Source organism: Pteronotus mesoamericanus, unplaced genomic scaffold (genome assembly GCF_021234165.1).
Source record: "Pteronotus mesoamericanus isolate MK-2021 breed Mesoamerican mustached bat unplaced genomic scaffold, CSHL_Meso_final contig_20, whole genome shotgun sequence".
Taxonomy (NCBI): domain Eukaryota; kingdom Metazoa; phylum Chordata; class Mammalia; order Chiroptera; family Mormoopidae; genus Pteronotus; species Pteronotus mesoamericanus.
The window spans coordinates 34,257,533-34,279,281 of record NW_026555085.1 but is presented as its reverse complement, the minus strand read 5'-3'; the positions used below and the strand labels follow the sequence as shown (position 1 = coordinate 34,279,281).

Sequence of the window (21,749 nt, the reverse complement as noted above, 5' to 3'; positions counted from 1 at the left end):
AGATAGGCTAACAGCGAAGAACTGACACTAATTGGCAAACAACTGGCATAGCTAGAAAAGCATGGGCATCATAGCCAAATATTTCACTGACGACTTTGCAAGGTGTTTCTCCTCTATGAACGCTCTGCTTGTGCTGTGTTTTTCCAACCTTTTGCACCTCTATCAAAAAAGGACCACAGTTGTTACTGTGATTACTTGATTAAAATTTCAGAAGTGTATTTCAGAGTAAGAGGAAATGGAGCACTACATTACTTATATGTTGTACACTATTCTAAGCATTTGAAGTGCTTCAAAGGTACAATCCTAAATTTCTTAAAAATGCATTCTGCTCCTTACTCTCATTCTCTTGCCACTTCTCTCCACAAGTCTGATTCATTATCATACAATTTCTCATAACAGGAGAGAAAACGAGCAAACAGAGTACAAGGCAGTTATTCAAAACGGTGCTTGGGACTAAACTTCTTCCACTCCTTGGGAAATATCTTGAGATTAATGAACAGCATCTTGCACAGAATAGAACAATGAGATTAAGAACAGAACGCTGGGTAATGAATAAAAACATATTTTGCCTACAAATGATTCTGAAAAATATAACTTGATTGCCCTAATCATAATTTCATTTCAGTTAGAAGCCTGTGGCAGTTTACACTGTTGCGAAAAAAAAGTACTATCAGGAATGTGAAGTCCATTTCAAAGCCTACCTCTGTAATGGCACATTTGGTAAACGTGAACGCGGCCTTCCCTGATCATCGCCGCGATGAGGAGATACCGAGCGTGAACGGTGATGGGTTGTTCTTTGCTGTTCTGGCACAGTTAATGTTGTAGATTTACTTTCTCTAGCACTAGACCTATAACCTACTGGCAAGAGTACACACAAAAAATTAGTCAGTATTTTGTAATGTAAACATTAATGTGGAGATACCAAATTATATCTAAAGCAGCCACTGACCTATTAAGATAAATGACATGCAATCAGTATTATTAACTTTATTTTTGAAACTACGAAGTATACGTACACAGAGTGTAACATATACATGCATAAGAACAGGTTACAGTTTGGCTCAAAGGTACCATGAAGATACTGAATATAGTCGGTATGACAGTTTACGTCTCAGACATTATGATGTGTTAGGATACTACTTTAATTTTGAAAATGAATGAGTTAGTGATTTTACAGCAACACAAATCAAATACTTGACAGTGAACTGTAGTTAATATACAAATCAATGCTGAGAAATTTGGTGTCTCTTTCGAAGTTATTTGAATTTTTCTTCCAAAGGACAAATTATTTTAGTTGAATTTCAGATGGCTTCACTAATAAATAAGAAGTGAAAATGTTATAATTCCCATTTTAATTAACAAAGTAAAATAGCACATCTTCACTATTACAAATACTGATAGTGAATTTTGCAAATCATGGATAGTACTGCAAATTTCAAATGAAAAGAGTGTATTGGTAGAGATGACTATAATAATGCAAACGGAATTAATTCTCCCAAAGAGACAACTGTCAAATCAACCCCTGACTTCTGAAATTATTCCACAAATGTGTTAGTATTAACATAATTAAGTTAATACAGTTAACACAATTTCAATTAAAAATAAATTCTAAAAGTCATTCTCTATTTATATTATTCTTGATTTTAAGATAAAACAGTAATCTCAAATTCATAATAACAGTTCAATTAAATTTTTTTAACAAGGTCATTGTATCCTATTATTAAAAGTAAAATTAAAAAATTCTCTGGGCAAAAGAAAAAATAATTATATTTACAACTACATTAAAAGTCTATGAACCATAAAAACACCAAATTTAATTGGGCAGCTTGAACTGTTCATTCATTGATAACTACTAACTTTTGAAAATATGCCATGAAGCATCATTATTAAAGGCAGACTAAAATTTTTCATCAGTTTATATTTTATGATTGTATGATCTTTTGACTAAGCTTAACTGAGACACAAGGTCTCTAAACAATCCATTAAGTGCAATTTGATAATATTGAGAGCAAAGGAGCTCAACCATTTTGTCACTCCTTAAAAATATACATATCATGACCAAATAATATAACCATAAATGTTATAATTTCATATACTTTAATTTTATAATAAAAATAATAGCAATTGAGCTATTATTTTGAGTTTCATGCATAAATGTTTCTTTGTTGTTCAGATGTATAAACTGTATTATTAAGTCTAGAATAGGGACCGATTAAATTTACAGCTAGTGAGTTTATTTTGCAGCTTATTTTAAAAAAATGATGGCTGTTTTTAGATATTTAATCTAATGTCTAAATTATTTAAACATTTTAAATTATTTTTTGATAACATGTGGTATCAATTATACAATAATTATGGAAGGTCAATCTTGAATTGAAAGCACCATTTGAAAATTTTAATGAATATTTAAGTTACATAAATAGAACTTCCTAATTTGGTATAATTAGTTATTATATATGAAGTTATGAAATTTGAGTTATATGAAATAACTCAAAGTTTAGATATCTTGCTGTTAAAAAGATATAATTAATTTTTGTCTTGGGTTCTTTGTATTTACATAGAAATTAATGTCTTTTTAAATCCTACCCTAATGTGCATACATAGTTCGCTGTCTGATTTTTAAAAATAATTTGGTTTTCTTCATACTATTTTTAATTTATTGTTGACAACATGTATTCTACCTTCAGAAAAAGGTGGGAGAGAACTGCTACTTTATAGTTGGCACAAAGATAGGAGTTAGCACAAAGATAGGAGTTAGAGGTTTTTTGTTTTTGTTTTTCATTTTCTGAATTTGCATAATGCTCTGAAAAGTTGAGGTTGCCAGATGTCTTGCCTAAGAGTAGGGTATTATGCATATGGTTATTTTTACTCTTCTTAAGTGGCTAAAATTACTTATTTTAAATAACAATGAAGCTATGACAATTTTAAAGTTAATAAGATGTAGTTCTGTAAGCTTCAACTGCTTTTAGAACCTCACAATCACCCAGTGGAGAAAGGTAGTCAATACATCAAACAAGAGCAGGGAACTCTGTGGTTCAAAGAAAAGCCAAGGTAATAGAAAGTTTAAGGGGCAGTTGCAATAGAACATTTAAATGTTCTGTTGGAACTTCTTTGTTCTTTGGAACTTCTGCAGAACACATACAACCAGAAACTTGCCTGAGTGCATTAAACATATGTAGGATTGACATCTACTTCTAAACAGATTTCCCCTCACATTGGATGCTAGGAAATGTATTCGTAATTGACCTCTAAAAGTATATGAGCAGGTGTCAACACACTTGTTCATTAATGGATCCCCTCACTTTATTTTAGCTTCTTGACCTTATTTTACCAATGCTCATCTTTCCTCTTTATTTAAAATGTATGTATAACACTGAGTGGCTTGCTATATTATATTTGCCACACATATATATCTTCAGAAGGTACCATACACTCATTTTGGATCAATGAAGAGCACAGCTGAAAATGTCAATCACAATATCTCCTTATCAATTTATAAAGAAACCTAGGAATAAAATATTAGTTATTATTTATGTAATTTATTAGTTATATTCTATTAAAAGTTTGCCTTGTTGCATTTTAAATGCTAAATAAAAATGAATATTTGAAATGATAATTTAGGTATAGCTTCTGTGTGACAAAAGAAGTTATACAGTTTGCAAACACCATGATATGGTATATTTCAGCATGGAATGCTAATATATTTAGAATTCAGTGTTCTTTGGTGGTATCCAAGCACTAATTCCATCTTTAGTGGGTCTCATAACTCCCATTTTGGTTGCTGTCCATGGGACCTTTCAGGAAAAGAAGAAGGAACGCACCATTTTAGTGTTTATTGAATTGGCCATTATTAATTATTCATTCACTATCCTGCCTCAGCATAAAATATATGAAATTTTAGGTGAATAATATAAGGATCACCCATACAAGTAAATTATATTTAGAAGAATTGGTAACAACATTAAAGCCAATTAACAGTCAAGATTCTTGTTAGGTCTGATGACTTTGCTACTAGGAATCAAAAAAAATTTCATTAAATTGTGTGTTAAAATTTCAGTGGAGGATGTGCCTAATTATTATGATATTTAAAAAAATAAACACAAAGAAAAAGAAAATAAAATATTAAATGTTATCCACTATTATCCAAGATTATTTACAGCTCTCACTGATGGTCTGATATCCAAGAGTATTATCTAAGTATATAGAGGTGCACACCACTAGATTTATTGTTTTTAGAAATATTTTTTACTTTAATACAGTGATTATTATAATATACTCTCTGAATTATAGAAACAAATACAACCTAATTTTAGAGAGCTCTCTATAATTTTCTAGTTTTAATGAGTTGTATGTATTTCTCCAAATTGTGAATTTAGTCATTAGTGTGAAATCTATTAACCTTGCCAAAACAATTGCCCTCAAATTAAGTGCATCTATACATGAGAAATTACAGAAAGGGGACATATGTCAATATTGTCCTAAAGAAATGCCTTTAATAAATCTTATTTATATGTCTCAAGATTTTCTTTTTAATTTCTTATTTTGATTTTTTTTTTACTTTGTATTAGTAAATGGAGGAAATAGTACAGGAGCAGTGCCAAGAAAATAAGCCTGTACCTCTTAGTTTTACTTGTTTTCTGACAAAGGAGTCAGATGAGAAACATAGATGTGAACTCCACAGTGTCACAAAAAAGATTACTAATACGACAAAAAGATGTTAACTTAAAGTGAATCTTGAATCTTTCTAAAGCATTTCTTTATCTTAAAATGTGAGGTCTGTCCAGAAAAAAGTCCAACCATTGTTAATATAATGAGAATGGTTTGCACGACACCTATGTAACCTGGCAGCCAAGGGGAGTGGACTAGAATATGCGTGCATGAACAATGATGACTTCACTGTACTAGTCAGTAGGTGCAGTAGACGCTGTTGAGTGAGCATATGGACTGTGTGGTCATTGTATTCAAAATGACTGAGTGAGTGGAGAAATGAATTTGCATCAAATTTTGCGTTAAGCTTAAACATTCCTCCACAGAAACTATTCAGATGATTCAGAAGGCCACAGCTAAGAGCAACTAGTGATTGGCAGCTTCATCATGACAATGCACTAGCTCATGCATCATGTTTCGTGCAGTTTTTGGCCAAACATCAAATCACCCAGGTGACTCAGCCCCACTACGGCCCAGATTTGGTGCCCTGCAACTTCTGGCTTCTCTCAAAACTAAAAGCACCTTTGAAAGGGAAGATATTTCAGACTATCGATGAGATTCAGGAAAATATGATGGGGTGGCTAATGGTGACTGGGAGAACTGTGTGAAGTCCCAAGGTGCCTATTTTGAAGGGGACTGAGGCGTCATTGTCCTATGTACAGTTTCTCATTTCTTGTATCTTTGTCAATAAATGTCTCTTTTTCATAGTAAATGGCTGGATACCTTCTGGACAGACCTCATAAATACACATTCTAATTTTAATTAGTGGTAAACACATCACAAATGCATTTAAAGTTAAGCCATGCCACATGCAGTTTTAAACCCTGCCATGCACCTTTCTTAGTATATTCCATGGAGGGCTACATTATTTTCAGAAACCGAGGAAGGAAAATCATAGATACACAATATAAAACTTAAGAGAATGGAATTTTATTTAATAAAATTAACCATATCCTTTCACAATGAAATTCATATTTTCACTTATGCTCATAGCATGGTGAAATAATGATTTAACCTAGCTAGCCATGCTACTAACGAAGAACCTAACGAAGATAAATAAATGGGGATGTTAATGAATAGTTGCTAGTCAATTTTAAACTTCAGAGTAATTTGGAACACAAGTCACCATGGAATAATATAATACTGATTTATCTGTGCTACATCTCCAGTTCAGTATCCCAGAGGAGTGTGGAAACTGACAGTGAAAACAAGCAGAGAGACACAGTGAAGCAGGGCCATGCTCTTCACCCACGCACCTGGAGGAACTACTCCAATACCATCATCAACCTCATAATCTGAGATGTCACTATCACTGATTCGCTGAGATCCTGCACAACAGTAAGGCAAACAGATACCTCTGTATCTTGTTGGGTTATGAAATGTAAATGACATGGTCACAGTTCTTAAAAAATCCAGCCTATACATTACTACTAAATACTTTTCAGTAAGAATCATACAAAGTAAACGATGAGCAGATTTTTAAAGCAATGTTTCTTCTCCAGGGATAACATTTTCTAGGTATTTCCTCCCTAAAAATCACTGGAGACACACAGAAGGAAGGGGGCTTCAGAAAATATGATTCTGACTTTTCAATTTATTTTTTAATTCAAGCATTATGCTAATAACCTTGCAAAGTGTGTACACTGTGTCCTAGGCAGTTACGTACCTTCCTCTTCAGTTCAGGGAGGATAGGGCTGAGTGGAGAGGTTCAAAGAAACCTTCCTTGGCTGGAGCTCTATTGAGCTCATACTACTGAAAGGACATCAGGGCCCTTTATAAAATATGTATATTTAGCCTTCAAAATTAGCTGATATATGCATTAAACATTAATACTGAGGAAATACTTGATCATAGAAGGACTAACATGAAATATTTAGTTATATGAGACAAAAAATTTGGCTCTAGATAACCAAAATGAAGCTTCTAAATTTTATTTATTGAATTAGGGTTTAGTCATAAGTCAAAACCTAATGGGTACGTAAAGAAAACAAGTTTTTTCCCAATCACTAGATGAATAAAAATAAACATACTTTATATGTTTTTTAAACTTTTTCTGAAGAATAATACTAGAATAACCAGGAACTATAAAGTTATTAAGAAGCTGCTACTTACATGTAGCAATCTATCAATGACGACAAAAATGACTCTATCAGTTAACCAACCAACAACTGAATCAGTACTGGGCAAATAATTATAACTTGGAGTTTTTTAACTTTCAGCTCTAAAATTACTCTACTGTACTCTATATACTACTTTCATTTGGAAAAATTAGACAATAAAATGCTTCTGCCAGGTCTCTTTATATAGATGAATAATTTTCCAATATTCTGATCTCTAACAAACATTTGAAAAAACATCTTGAAAGTTAATCTCTAAATAGATCTTTACATTATAATTAATTCTGGTAACTAAAAAGACCTTTAACCTACTTTGTAGTTTTTTGCTGGAGCTTTCTCCGTGCATGTGTCGCCTTGGCATGAAAGGTGATGGCTGAGGCAGAGGTAGTGAAGATTCATCATGTGTCTGAAGTTTATACCAATGTGGCTCATCATCTAAAAGTGCTGTCTCCAATTCTATGAGAATCTGAAAGGGCAGTTCTCAAATCAAATTTTGGTAAATCAGTGCATTTACCAAAACATAATATAAAAGGCAATCATACTGCATATCACAAAAGCTTCAATAAGCATTTGACTTGAATCTTTACAATATACATCACCTCTCCAAGAAATTCACTCTCTTCTTCTTGCACTCTTGGTTGATCCCACACAGTTATTTCTAACATTCGTTCTCTAAAATCTCTACGATGTACATGTGAGTAGACAAAAGTTTGATTCCATTTTGGTTCTAGTACTTTCTTCACTGTTTTGGTCCTTCTTTTACTTTTATCACTGAAAAATAAGTATGTTGTGTAAATGAAAGAGCAAAAGCAAGTATATGCTGCCATCTACTGTAGTTACATGTAATATTGCTATTGGGATTTTTATTATTTACTTATTATTGATCAGTTACAGTTGTCCCACTTTTTCCCTGTTCCTCTCCCCTGCCCCTCCCCCTGCTCCCACAGACAATCCGCCTCCCATTGTCCATGACCAGGAGTCCTCTATTCATATTCCTTGACTTGCTTCTTCCCCTTCTTTTCCCTGTTATTCCTTTCCCCCTGCCTTCTGGTAACTAATATTAATTCATATCTTTTAATATAAAAGTCTAAAAAGACTGTAGAGTTTAATGCTATTTTAATTTTAACTATAATGTAAGCAGTAGTTATGATTATAGGTAAACATATACAAAGGTATATTCTAAATGATATGTAGCTATCAAAGACTAATAGGTATATAATTAAGGTAATGAAAATTTTGAAACTAGGCAGATTATTTTAAAAAAATACCAGGTTTGAAGACTTTGTTTTTCAGGGAGAATGTAGTTTATTCTCTCTGAGATTTACCTATTAAATATTAAAACTCTATCACAGGTCTATACATAGGGCCACACTCATCAAAATGTATAAATATGTGCAATTCTTGGCACAACAATTTTACCTCAGTACCTCTTTACAAAATAAGTAGAACTGTATCCCAGAAAGGAAATTCTACCTTTTCTATCAGTAAAGATTTTTGCATAGTTTTTCTAAAATTATTCACTACCTTCTATCTGGAAGAAAATACATTTTTACATAGGGATTCCTGGGACGCCCATCTACTCTAGAAGGCAGGTCTGTTGCTTGCAGAACATTTACAATCAGCTGGTGGCCCACTTTATCATACCACAGTTTCACCTAAGAGCAATGAAGGAAAGAATTATTTGTAAAAATCATGAGGTATAATTTCACAAAAAAATACTAAAATTATTTTTGAAGAAATTTTAAATAGAAATAAAATTTATTATAGATATTATTTCTGAAAAAGAATACCAATTTGAAAGTGTAACCATTTAGAACTTGAATTTTATCTTCATGCATTTTATATATAAATCACAACTGGTAGAACTGCAATGTTATACTCTCTTATATCATGCTATGAAAATAAAACTAAAGATAAAAATTTTCTAAAAAACTAAGGGAAGGAGGGAACATTGAAATTTATCCTTGTTTTTAAATGCTAAATGCAAGTGTTTGGTGCTTACAAGTGCTTAATGATTACAGTGTAGCTAAATGCATCTTATAGTACCATATATAGATGAAATGAAATGGGATTTGATGTGAGGAACAACACATACAAGTGATTTGGGGAAGATCAGGAGCCACATTTATTGTGAGCCTATTTTATACCAGGTACTGCTGTTTTCTGTTGTTGTTGTTTTGTTTTGTTTTTTCTCATTTGATTTTCATAATTAAACTACCACAGATTAATTTTCATGAGAGAAAGGGAAAAGAACAAAGGAAGATGTAACACATAAATGATACCTTCAAACTAAGCAAAGATGAATAATGATATTTCTGCCAAGATTTCATGACAGTTTGAATTAAGAAAAACAGGAAAATGACACACTGAGTCTATTGTTAGACTCCTAAGAACCAGAACTTTAGCAGTCAATACAGTATTTGTATTGGGAGTGTGGACAATTTAATTTTAATTTTGCTTAAAAAATTTAGAAGTCAGTTTTGGTTTTATGATTAAATAAGAACTATAAGCATAAGTTGTTTAATGGGTATATACTGGAAAATATTTGAGTGATTATAAGTAGATAAGGTACTTTACCATGGGGTTGGTTTTTCAGAGTAGGGCTAAAATGAAGGATTCAGATCTGGATCTATATGAATCCATGTCTCTGTCCAATTAGTCCCAGAGGTGTGTTTTTCATAAAACCAAGATGGATTTTCCCCCTCTTAAATAATAGGTGGAGTATATAAGCGATCCATATACACAATGAAAATAAAAAGATGGCAGGACAGCTAAAATAAACATAAAAGACTCTACAAACCTATTCGATCTACTAAAAATAGAAGTTAAAACCAAGAAAGGTTTTAAAAATAACAGCAAACTTACAGTTATCTTCTTTAATTAAAACCAAGAGCAGCAAAAACAGACTATAGAAATCCGTATTTTAATAATGAAGCAAAAGGTCAACCAGTATGTATAGAATAATTTAAAGCAAGATTTTCTTTTAATTATTTATATAAGTGTCCAGTATTCCACCATAATCTACAAAGATATGAGTTTTTAGAAATTAGCTATAGTTTCTTTATCCCAGCTTTTCCCAGATCATGGATAAAGCAACAGTGAAGGAAGCTATAACTTTTTCAGAGTGATATCAGCATGAAGAGTTTCACCAAATGTCTTAAGTTAAACAGAATATTTTAAATTTAAATGTTTCAGTCTTCAGGCTCATAAGGTTGTTAAGTAAATGGGACATAAGTTTATTATGTCTAACCAAACACTTACCTCAGAAACTTTTTTATAACAGACAAAATATAATGGATATTTTATTTACTTATGTTATTTATCACTTAATGTTCAGAACATCTGGCACATTATAATCACTCAATAAATATATGAACAAAGGAATAATCTAATAGTGCATGAAATATTGATGTACTCATAGATTATGGTGTTAAGTGACTATGAATATATCATGAGCTTCAAAGAAAGCCATACATTTTTTAAGACAGACTGAGAACAGAGAGCAAATACTAATGGTCTTCAACATGTATAAAAAAGTCGTACAGAAAGTTGTCCTGGTAAGACTTGCGGGGCATCTTTTAGAGCTCCAGGACTTGTTGGAGAAATAACAGAAATAGAAGGCCTTTCCATCTTCTGAGATTCGAAAGAACTTGAACCTAAAATGAGAAAAAAAAAGTAAGTAATTTTCAGTAACATATCTGTAACACGCATAGGGAATAATTTTTTAATAAAATGTTAAATGCATGTTATTTGTATAAAACCATAATTAAATACCAACAATAGCAGAGCCTACTTTCAATTGGATAGTTGTAGAAGGTTATAATGTTGTCTTATTTGATTAATTGCCTATTTTACAGGTAATTGAAAGATATAACCAAATATTTTATTTATTTCCTTCATTTTGTAAGTGTTGATTTTCTACATTTTTGGAGGCTATTGTTGTTCAGTTTAGGTTCTTGCATAACCTCACATATAGATCAAAGGCTTCACACTTTTAAGGATAAAAAAGATGGTACCGTCTTTTATGTCACTTAGCTATAGAATCATCTGTTATGAACTATCTTTAAATGAAAATGAATGCATATATAATTTATTAGTAAATCTAAGCCTGGAATTCATCACTGTTTTCAACTAAGATTTACCATTTATCTCAGTTTAGCTCTCACAAATGTCTTGAAAGCCTGAGAATGCTGTCTCTAGCGATTCACCCCAAGTGACTTGCTTCACCTCCATGTGAAGGAGGATGGCTCTCCAATCAGCCACTCGGCTACCAGTGAGGCTGTTTCCCCCGCTTTTTCGAATGAAAATTCTCCCTCCCAAATCACTGTGTAAGTATACCCTGACACAACCAGCAGTACAGAATCTCTGTTTAATGCTGTTACTCCAGAAGTGTAACTTTGAACCCACAGCCACTCAAACTTAGCTTTATTGATAAAACACTATTTACAGAGCATTGCCTGAGGATATGTTATCCACACATTTTTTTCTATACCTGTAAATTAAATCTAAATTAAGCCATATAGCATCATCCTGTACCCTTCAAGGACTTTTAACTATAGGAAACAATGCTATACAATTCTTTGTTACTATGTCTCTTTTATCAAGTATCCTTAGGATATTTTTTTCTTGAGTCTCAGTAAAAGAATACCATTGCTTCTAATAATCAGTTTGTTTTTAATATGACAGCAGTTAATTTCAAAATAGTACCGGCACTATAAATTATGCAATTGGTTCCACTTCCATCTGTATACAGGTTATCAAGAAACTCAAAACCAAACCTGGGTTAATCTGTAGCAGGTATGCACAACATGGTGGTATGCATTTGATAATACCAATCTCTGGGCAGTTGTTTATCCCATCCATATATTTTCTACCTCTTTATAACCGCTATCAGTTGTTTTCCCCTTAAATCGCCATGTATTTTATATTTCTATAGGCTGGGTTACACAATAACACTTGGTGATCAAATGCAAATATTATTAATTTAATACCACTCCATGGCAAAGTAAATATTTGTGTCACTTCCACATCACAGTGTAAACTTCATTACTTGTCTATAATTTATTGCATCCATTGCCATCTTCTCTCATTGGGAGTGTCTCTAATGCCCGTGAAGATATTTCGATCTCTAGACTCACTGTCCCTTGACCCATTCATATCCATTGAGTTTTACCTCTACTCCACCCGCTTGCTTCCATGGTCATACCCAACACTGTTGTGGTGTAGAAAAATTATTTGTTAATGTGCCTGTTTCTGTCACCAGGCTGCTAATGAGACAGAGCGAATTACCAATCAAACTGAATAATCCAGTAACAGTAAATCTTTATGTATAGCAAATAGAACTATTACTGGTATAATAACTAAGATCTGTGAGTGTCCTGACTTTTATGATTCAGAAGGGTATTGCCAGTAAAGATTTTTATATAGATACACACACACACACAAAGTAGAAAAAGAAAAATCTTAAAATAGAACTTCTTTGGGTTTTCAATGATTGTCATAGTTGCCAAATTCTGATATCACTGGAGATAACCTTAGTATAGTAATACCAGTTCATTTATATGAAATAACTAAAGAAAATAATAAATCTTTAATTTTCAATTTCATTCAGTACATGTCACAATAGCAAGGAAATCTTATACTCACTAGACTCCAGGGGAGGGTGGGAACTCTCAGGAATTCGTGGAATGTCACTGAAAGAAACAGTGTAGGGTGAAAATCCCATCAGCTAACCTACCCTGCCCAAGGCAACCTCAGCCACATTTTACTTCAGGGGTGTGAAAAATCCTTTTGGGTCTTTACAGGTGTGGAAATGGACAGGAGTTACCATTAAGGCAATTACTAATGTGCATGAATGTCAAACACCACACAAAAATAAAAACTGCAGTAAAAAGAAGTTTTTATATATTTAATAGCAAAACACTTTAACATGACAACAATTCAACTAATATTGTGGCTAAATTTACCACAATATTTTTACTACCAAAACAGCAGGTTTTGGAAATAAAAAATGTTAAAGGTAATATTTTACTTTAATTCTAGAAAATCAAAATGACACATTTTCAAATCAGTAATATGCTTTACAAACACATCTGAAAGAGTTTACTGAATGGAAGGGATGAAAACATCTCTTGTTAACAAAATAATATGGTGAATATCATGGGCAAAGTTAATAAAATGAAAAGGATGAATTGCTCTGAAAATTATAAATGATACAAGCTTGCAACAAAAAGCCAAAATACTTTATATATGTGAATATATAATTCATATACACATATATAACCCTATATAGAGATTCTTATCTCTATACTGAAGTTAGCTAAATAGATGGTTATTTAGATATGATTTGAAAGTGACTTGTGAGAACACCCATTCCTGTCACACTCACAAATTACTCTGAATAAATAGTTAATATAACCTCGGCTTAATTCATTTTCCACTGTGACCTTAGGAAACCTGGGCCAGCTTGGTTTGGGAATTGTGCTACACAGAACCGCTTCACCTCTGGTAGTGCAAAGATATTTCAGTATCAATGTAAGGACCTGATTAACAATATGCAAGTTTTAACAGGACATATTAAAGCAGACTGGAGTAAGCTAGTACCAGCAGAATTATTAGAATATGACTTAAGAATTTCTAACCACTTACCTTATCTAACATCAATTTGATTTTCTTTGCACACTTGGGGGACAGGAGAATAGAAACAAAAACAGTTTTCTGCATTTGATTATTTTCCTGCCTCTCATTTCACTTTTTTTTATGTGTGCAAACTAATTCTCATAACCACCTACAATTTATACTTCTTACAACTGGCAGTATCCCCTGCATTATGTATTTTATAAATACATGTCATTATACATTTTTGTATAACTAATAATTTGTATAAAATATATATTTTACACGATAATTAAAAAACTAATTTGCAATATCTAAGATGCAAAAAACCAACTATCTTCTCGTATTTTTTTCTGACTTTTATTAGGCAAATGGCCATTTAAAAATCCAGAAACAATTTTTTAGATAGTATAACTTCTTTGAAAATCAGCCTCAAAGTCAATTATGAGAATTAGAATATAGAACTCTTAAACCAGGTTCAAGCTTTGGATTTTATGCGTTTATTAAACAAAAAATTGTGAAAAAACTGCAAAAAATTCTTACATGATTTTGAATCAAAATTTATTTAATGTTCATCGCTTCAGTAATATTTTCAGGCATAAATTTCCATTTGACATTTACATAAACCTTTTTAATTAGTTCTACACACAAATGAGGTAGCAGAATAGTTCTAATAACAATTATAAGCATAAAGGTTAAGAATGTTTTATTTGGTAGGTTGGTAAAAAATGGTCAATACCTCAGGATGACTTGTGTCTCTCAGACCATGGGTTTTTCTTTTCTTTTTTTAATTATCAATTTACATCTCTCTTAAAACTTTATTTTTAATTATACTTCACATGCAATATTATATTAGTTTCAGGTGTACAATATAGTGATTAGACATTTATATACCTTACAAAGCGATCCCCCTGGTAGGTGTAGTACTCATATGACACCATATACAGTTATCACAGTTTTATTGACTATATTCCCTACTTTACATCCCTGTGACTATTTTTATATTTGGCAATTTGTATTTCTTAATCCCTTTCACCTTTTTCACCCATCCCCACAATCTCCCTCCCATCTAGCGACTATCAATTTGTTCTCTGTATCAGTTTATTTCTGTTTTGTTTGTTCATTTATTTTGTTCTTTAGATTCCACATGTAAGTGAAATCATATAGTGCTTGTCTTTCTCTGTCTGACTTATTTTACTTAGCATAATAATCTCTAGGTCCATTCATGTCACAAATGGTAAGATTTCATTCTTTTTTATGGCTGAGTAAAACTCCATTGCATATCTGTACCACATCTTCTATATCTATTTGTCTGTAGAAGGACACCTAAGTTTTTTCCATGTCGTGGCTATTGAAAATAATGCTACAGTGAAGTCAGAGGTGCATATATCTTTTAAAAATAGTGTTTTGGATTTCTTCAGTGAAATCCTCAGAGGTGGAATTGCTAGGTAATATGGTGGTTCTATTTTTAACTTTCTGAGGAACTTCCACACTGCTTTCCATAGTGACTCTACCATGTTGATCAATGTGCATGTAAGTAATCCTTGAATAATTCTAGGAATCACTATGCCATAAAACTGAATAAATATTTGCTTTTGGCTATATTTTATAAAACTACATTAAACATAGCTATTAAATGTAGCTAGAATTATTCTTCCAGGGTTCTAATAATTTCTCCAATAACTTGAAAATTGATACCAGATTTAATTTTCATTTAAATATGATCTTTGTATTTCATATTCTTTTAAATTTCATAATCCATGACACCTTAGGGTTTGGTTATGTAGATTATTACTTTTTAAATTATTTGTATACAAAAGTAAAAATAATAAAAATGTTATTCCAGTCCACTTTAATTGTCTGTTAGTTTTTAAAGTCACTAAGAATCAATGATATTTTAGCTAACAACTCTGAAACAACTATATATCTGAAAGTATTTGGCAAGGTGCACAATGCTTGATTTTAAATCTTACTTTTTGTACTTCTGATTCATTTTCCAATTACTTACCTCTTTTCCAGCTTTATATTTACCTCAGCACTAGAACACATATTATATAAAACTAGCATAAATTATAGTGTTGCTATTTTTTTAAAAATCTGCATGGAAATGTACAATACTTTTGCAAATGTTTACTCTTAATAATCACCACTTAAAATTGGTTATAAGGTTGCCTTAATTTTAGAGTTTTATATATATTAATATTAGTTTTTTGAATATTTTCAGTCTTTTGAAAATTAGAATAATTGTATTTCCTTGTGTGTTTTGCATTGACATAATCATGAGGACAACAAGAATTTAAGGTTAGCACTTGTTCAACATAAAAAATATTTAATTAATGGTTCTATAAGAGTTTAGAGAATAGGAAAAAAAAAACTTCCAAAAATATATTCAAACATTAAGCCAATTATAACGAGACAGTTAAATATGCCTTCCAAAAATTTAGACTGGCAAAATGAATATTCTGGACTCTGTGGGTTTGTCAGAAAAGGCTAACACTATGGAGAATTCTACACACAGATATAGAAAACAACCTATTGGCTGTAGGTAATTAAATTATGCCAAAAATGGAAATTTTAAAAATATATTAATTGTTATGACCAATTAAATTGTTAAAAATTTTACACTTGCTTTATTTTTTAAATAAATGTTGGAACTATCCATGGGTAAAAAGACAGAAAAAATCTATTCTTAGAATAAGAAGTTCATGTAGATATATGAAAGAACTCATTACTATTTTAAATATCACAAGAAGATGAGTTTGTTAGTGACTCTAACCTTAAAGGAAATATTACTCATTAAAAGAGAATTACTAAAAACAAATAGTTCTACCATTAAAAAATTTTACTTTATATTTCTAAAAATGCACATCAATACTTTTCGATATTACAATTGTTAAATTGTGGAGCTTATAAAATGTAGTGAGAAAAATTCAGTGTTCAGGTTTTAAAAATTAAGAAATTTTAAAAATCTAAAATGTATGCCCATCATTGAAGAGAAAACTATCTGTGTTAACATGTACTGTATGCATGTATAAAGTCTTTTTAAAACCCTGCTAATACATGTAATTTACTAAACTTAAGAAGTAAGTTTTTTTAGCCTTACCCAATAGGCCTTGAAACAATAATTTCAACTTGAGGTTCTGATTTTGATTCTAAAATAATGTTGTAAACTTCTTCATTTGTAGCTCCCGGCAGGGGTTTACCATTCCATTCTAGAACTTCATCCCCTTGAATTTAAAAAAAAGGGTATTTTTTTACCTTATATATTCTGTGTATTTTTCTTTTCTTTTTTCTTTTTTTACAAAGAAATGCAAAACATATACAAAGAGTTTAATTGTCTAGGTTCTGCTCTGAAAAGAATATTGTTTGCCATATCATGTCAGCTAAATGGTTCTTCTAAACACTTCTTTTTCTTTTCTTTTCTTTTTTTTTCTTTCCCCCAATGAATCCTACTTGTCACTGGAAACAGTACAATACAAAACTACCTTTATCTTTTGAAATATACCAGAAATAACACAAAAAATAATCTCATGCTATGGGATGGAATTAGCACAGCTTATTTGGAAACATTAAAAAATAATAATTAGCAGCATGCCCTCCATATAATAATGTAGGCGTCTCTAAATGTGAAATATTCTTATTAAGCTCTGCATAAATCCTGCTTTATTTTTGGTAGAAATTGCAATTAACATTTATTAGCATGAATTTTCCAATTATAAGTCATGCTTCATTGTTTTCACCAGATGCACAACAGAATAAAAATGCATGAAAGGACTTGAATTCATACCCACAGGGTAACGCAGGTAGCTATGGCAAAGTTACAAAGCAAGCAGATGCAAAATTGTTGCATGACAGTTAACCCACTTCCAGATGTTCATAATACACACATTCTATAATAATGTATACTGTGAACATTAAAAAGTTAGAAAATATTTTTAAAATAATAAAAAATTGATACTCATTAGTTTGTTAAATATTCTAAGGTCAATCAAGGAGAGTACATGATATCACGTTATGATACACGGGCTAACAACTTGTTATTTTTAACTAGAATTTTCACCACAGATCATCTGAGAAATACTATTTATTTTCATAAATACTTAGTGTAGGGTTAGGTCCCAGGTGGTTCTCTGTCTAGTACCTTTCAATACACAATGGCAGGCACAGCTAAAGTATACTTCAAGGCTACTTATTTTGTTCTCAGTGTCTATAACATTTTAGTAGCTAAGTAAATATTTTTTGAACTAATGAGTTAGTATCATCATAATCAAAAACATGGAATCTTTTAGTCTTTGGCTAGCTTTTTCAAAGTAGAAAATTTGTTTTGATAGGACTACTTTAAAGTAATTTTTTGCACTCAAATGTTTGCTTACTCAAAATTAAAAGTAAATATTTGAAAAGCACATGATGCTGTTTTGGTTTGGTAAAAGAATATGGTTATTACCAATAGTTAAATGACTTCTAAAAGTTTGACCTAAGATGTTCCCTAGCCCTGTCTATTAAGTAGGCAATAAATATACTTCATTATAAAAAAGGAAATAAAATAATTAGAAATTTAAAATATATTAGGAGTCTTTGAAATTTTTTTGGCCAAAAACACAAGTAAAATTTATATCATGTGAATGTACATATACATATGTGCGGATGTGTATGAAAAAATGTTTTCTGAAACAATACCTACCCTGATATTTTCTACTCTATCATGTTCTATTTCACTTTTTTAAAATGATGGCTACAAACACTAAATCAATTTAACTACCCAGCAATGCACTACAATCACGATTCTGCAAAAGCACTGCATTATAAAATTCTCTTTACAGAAAGCAACCTGAAAGCATAACTTTTAATATTAAATTAACACATGTATTTATGCATTTATAAATCATTACATCCCAAACCAGAAGGCTGTCTCTTTAACAGTATTTATGTATATGTGAATAATCGCTTTAGGCAGGGATGTAGAATATGACGACACAAAGATAAAAGAGATTTTATCTTTCCTTAAAGTTGGTGGGGGACAAATATAGAAATCAATACTTTTAATAAAATGATACAAGCTCATCTGAGGGACAGAAGTAGAACCAGGTAGTGCCGAGGAGGTAGGAATTAGTTACTGCTCCAGGTGAGATATCAGGAAACACTTTAGAATTAAGGTAACTTTAGATAAGCTTTGAAGGATGGAAAGGACTGCCGCATGCAGAGCACAAGAGTAGAAAAGACAACAGGCAGGCTAGAGGCACTGACCAGGTCTTAGTGGCAGAAACACATTGCCAGGGACCTGCAGGCAGACTGCCATGGCTGGAGGGTAAGGTGAATAGTAATAGAAGTGGCTGGAATTGTTAACAGAGGACAAAGCTACAGAGCTTCAGCTTCAGCCGTCATGACTGGGAGGCCCTGAGGAGTCTCAACAAGGAGAGCGTGTGTCCCTTTCGGGTTTCTGATGATTCTACCAAGTAGCAATACAGCCCACGGGCTTAAGGGGGGCATCTGCAGTAGAGAGAGCTATGGCAAGGTTACCGCAGGGTTGCAAATGCTGAACAAAAATCATGCTAATAAAAAACAGAGCATTGTCGTTTTATAGACAAATCATATTTATATACAAATAGAAGGAAAATAGTTTTTAATTACAATGTAAATCTAACAGAATAGATGATCTAATTGTTAAAATACATTTTTCAAATACATCAATCGCTTAAAGTGAAAGTTTCCTAGTTACTAAAATTGAGCTTTTAACATTTTAGATTTAAGTTTCTTAGGCTCTAGGCACCTAAGGGTATTAAATAAATGAAACTTAAAAAAAAAAAAAAACTGTCACTGACTTTCTTAAGTAATCTACTAAAACACAAAGACAAAATCAAAAGTCATTATGTTTATTATATGGTCTGAAAATTCAGATTTGTGCAATTAAAGTTATTTTACATTGGAGTAGTCAACAAGAGATTCTCACACTTTTTAAGGCTTATTTTTGAGCCATGCAATAAGCAAAGACTCAGTTTACTGACATAGTCACTCCTGACTGAGTTAGTTACTGAATGATAACTAGTCCATGATAAGAAATAATAGTGTACTGTACCTCTGCACAGCTTCAAAGCTACATGTATAATAGATAAATAAACAACCCCAGTTTGAATTTTCTCTCTATAGAACACCTGCATAGCACCTTCCTATCAAAGAAAAAACCTAAATGATGTTGAACTGACATCCTGGTAGTCAATTACAACAGAAGTGTCTTTTACAGTCATAGAATATTTTTCTAAGAGTTGCAGCCACTACAATCTTAAGGTATAAAAACTAAAAACAAAGCCTAGAAATATCCTCTTCTTCCTTTTGTAGCTCCCATCAGGGGTGTGCCATTCTATTCTGGAACTTCATCCCCTTCAACTTAAAGAAAAAGGTATTTTTTTACCCTATATATTCTGTTTATTTTTCTTATCTTTTCTCCCTTTAAAAAATAAATGCAAAACAGATACAAATAGTTGAACTGCCTAGGCTCTTCTCTGAAAAGCAAATTTATTGCCATAATAAAAAATGTTTTTCTATTGTGTCATGTTAAGGATACAGAGCAATATAATATAAATTTCCAAATACCAAGAAATAGCTTATGAGTATAATATATGTCACATTTAAATTGACAGTATTTTATTATATACTCTGTAAAAGAAATGTGATTAGGGTTATATTTTATTAAAAACACTGATACTGAATAAGTATTTGGGGACTACTATGAAAAACTGTAGTAATTATTACTATAGTTTAAATATAAACTAAAGAAATAGTGATTTTTTCATAAGACCAAATTGTTTATATTTTTGTAGCAACATTATGAAGCCATCTATCTAAAGTAGTAATCCTTCAGCATTTTGCATCTGTTTATTTTTACATGAATAAAAAGGATTCCTATACTTACTCTCTCCAAACTGCTAGTGATATATAGTTTACCTATTATTGCAGTAAGTATCAACATCAAGAAAAAAACTTTTTTTAAGGCATTAAAGTTAGTTATTTACTCAACTTATATATAACTTACCCATAATTGAAAACCACCAACTCATGCATAGAGTAGACACTGTTCAAATGTTAAAATAGAAACTTTACCTGCTCTTAAATGTCCAACTACATCTGCAAGGCTACCCTTCTTTACTTTGGTGATGAAGGCACCAAGGCGTCCTAGGTCAGTCATTTTTCCTCCAACAACCTGGATAATCATAAATTTATAAGTGCCCAAGAATGAAACATAAGTTTATTAGTTTGAGGAATTAATCACAGTCGTTTAAGATGCACTTAGAATTGAGTGTAGGGACATTAATGGAGTGAAATACATTTTTGATTGAAGGAGCTGGCAGCATAGCTTTGAAAAGAAAACAACATCGCATATTTAAGATGACCACGTATCCTAAAGAAGTTTATGTACTGATTATTTATATTGACCTAACAATACCAAGGCACCATGAATAATGTATACATTCATAATGTATAATGAATTAGAAGACAAATGCTGGATCTTCCTTATTTACCATCAAACAGGAAGTGTCTGACACTGGTTATATTAGAGTTCATTTTTCTTTATCCTCTGAATTCATGCCCACTATTTAAATTTGTATTTCTAAATGCAAGTAATGCCCCATTGTCACATCAGTTCTTGATCTCTTTTGTGTATTTCTAGTGGAATGTAGGTCTAATACATAAAGGCTAGGAATTCAAACCAGCAACAGGTCACTTTGAGAAAGCATTTTACCATGATCAAAAAGTACAGCCTAAGTTCACCTCTACCACCCACCATCAGAAGGAGCTCCTTGTTGGAAATATACATGTGCTTCAACCTAACTCTCAAAGCCTCAGCTATATTACCGACTAATTAGCACTTTCACCTGGCTTTTCCACAGTAACTAAAATTAAAAACATCTGAAAGTTTCTAAGTTTCACTTCTTCCAAAGCAAGGGCTACATATGTATCATTAGAAGTTGGAGGGATATGCTCAAAGGTTGAGATTGATCCACAATTCTTAGGGATGTGCCCATTAGTGGAGGAGATCAGAATTATCTGAGAGCAAGAGAAGTTAACGGTAATAATAAATAAGGTGATACTACTAAGTACATTAACTTAAAAATTTCGTAGATTAATAATCAGTGGTTTGGAAGGGGTTAAACTATCACACAAATGTAATAAAATTTCTTGGTAAATAATTTCAGAGCCACATTTCGAATGTTTCTCTAAGCTTTCAAAAGCAAATAAAACCATGTGACTTAATACACATGCACACACATAAAACAAAATGTATATTTTTCCTACAATAAAATATAATTTATTAGT

The 21,749-nt window shown here is 31.7% G+C and overlaps 1 protein-coding gene across 43 annotated transcripts in view; it reads right to left on the bottom strand.

Annotated features, from left to right (window-relative positions):
- Nucleotides 1–21,749, bottom strand: part of LOC129067570 (regulating synaptic membrane exocytosis protein 1) — a 197,200-nt gene that overhangs the window by 133,719 nt on the left and 41,732 nt on the right. For 22 of the 43 annotated variants that reach the window (XM_054569582.1, XM_054569573.1, XM_054569583.1 and 19 more), the window contains 9 exons: nucleotides 20,535–20,634; nucleotides 16,543–16,666; nucleotides 12,471–12,517; nucleotides 10,368–10,480; nucleotides 8,349–8,479; nucleotides 7,424–7,595; nucleotides 7,137–7,290; nucleotides 5,964–6,035; nucleotides 702–858 (listed from right to left, as the gene is read on the bottom strand). In XM_054569582.1, coding sequence (XP_054425557.1) covers nucleotides 702–858; nucleotides 5,964–6,035; nucleotides 7,137–7,290; nucleotides 7,424–7,595; nucleotides 8,349–8,479; nucleotides 10,368–10,480; nucleotides 12,471–12,517; nucleotides 16,543–16,666; nucleotides 20,535–20,634 — 1,070 coding nt within the window. The remainder of the gene's footprint in view (nucleotides 1–701; nucleotides 859–5,963; nucleotides 6,036–7,136; nucleotides 7,291–7,423; nucleotides 7,596–8,348; nucleotides 8,480–10,367; nucleotides 10,481–12,470; nucleotides 12,518–16,542; nucleotides 16,667–20,534; nucleotides 20,635–21,749) is intronic. The other 21 variants (XM_054569574.1, XM_054569576.1, XM_054569587.1 and 18 more) reach the window with 2 other exon arrangements.